The 341-nt window shown below is 62.2% G+C and overlaps 1 protein-coding gene across 1 annotated transcript in view; it reads left to right on the top strand.

Annotated features, from left to right (window-relative positions):
* Positions 1–202: 202 nt before the first annotated feature.
* Positions 203–341, top strand: part of LANCL1 (LanC like glutathione S-transferase 1) — a gene marked incomplete at its 5' end in the record, with an annotated part of 16,162 nt that continues 16,023 nt past the window's right edge. The window contains one exon of the mRNA XM_010172697.2: positions 203–332. Within this exon, the coding sequence (XP_010170999.2) occupies positions 203–332 (130 nt within the window). The remainder of the gene's footprint in view (positions 333–341) is intronic.

Raw genomic sequence — 341 nt, 5'->3', positions numbered from 1 at the left:
CCGCCCCCCCCGGCCGTGCAGCCAGGAGCCCAGCCTGGCCCTGAGCTACCCAAGGGTTCCTCGCAGAGACCTGGCCGGTTAAAATACACCCGCTTCCCTGGTCGGGCTCCCTCCCTCGGGTGCCTGCAGCTTATCGAGACCCCATCCGCCAGCCAGTGTTTGCATCACGTTTGGTGGGTTTATATATTTTTTTTCTCCACAGCTGACCCCCGAATTCACACAGCGGCTGAATAACAAAATTCGGGAGCTGCTCCAGCAGATGGAGAGGGGCCTCAAGTCTGCAGACCCGCAGGACTGCACCGCGTACACTGGCTGGGGAGGGGGGGGGGGCGGTGGCATAC

Source organism: Antrostomus carolinensis, unplaced genomic scaffold (assembly GCF_000700745.2).
Source record: "Antrostomus carolinensis isolate BGI_N321 unplaced genomic scaffold, ASM70074v2 scaffold3650, whole genome shotgun sequence".
Lineage (NCBI taxonomy): Eukaryota > Metazoa > Chordata > Aves > Caprimulgiformes > Caprimulgidae > Antrostomus > Antrostomus carolinensis.
Note: the sequence above shows the minus strand (reverse complement) of the source record. Positions and strands in the feature narration are given on the sequence as shown.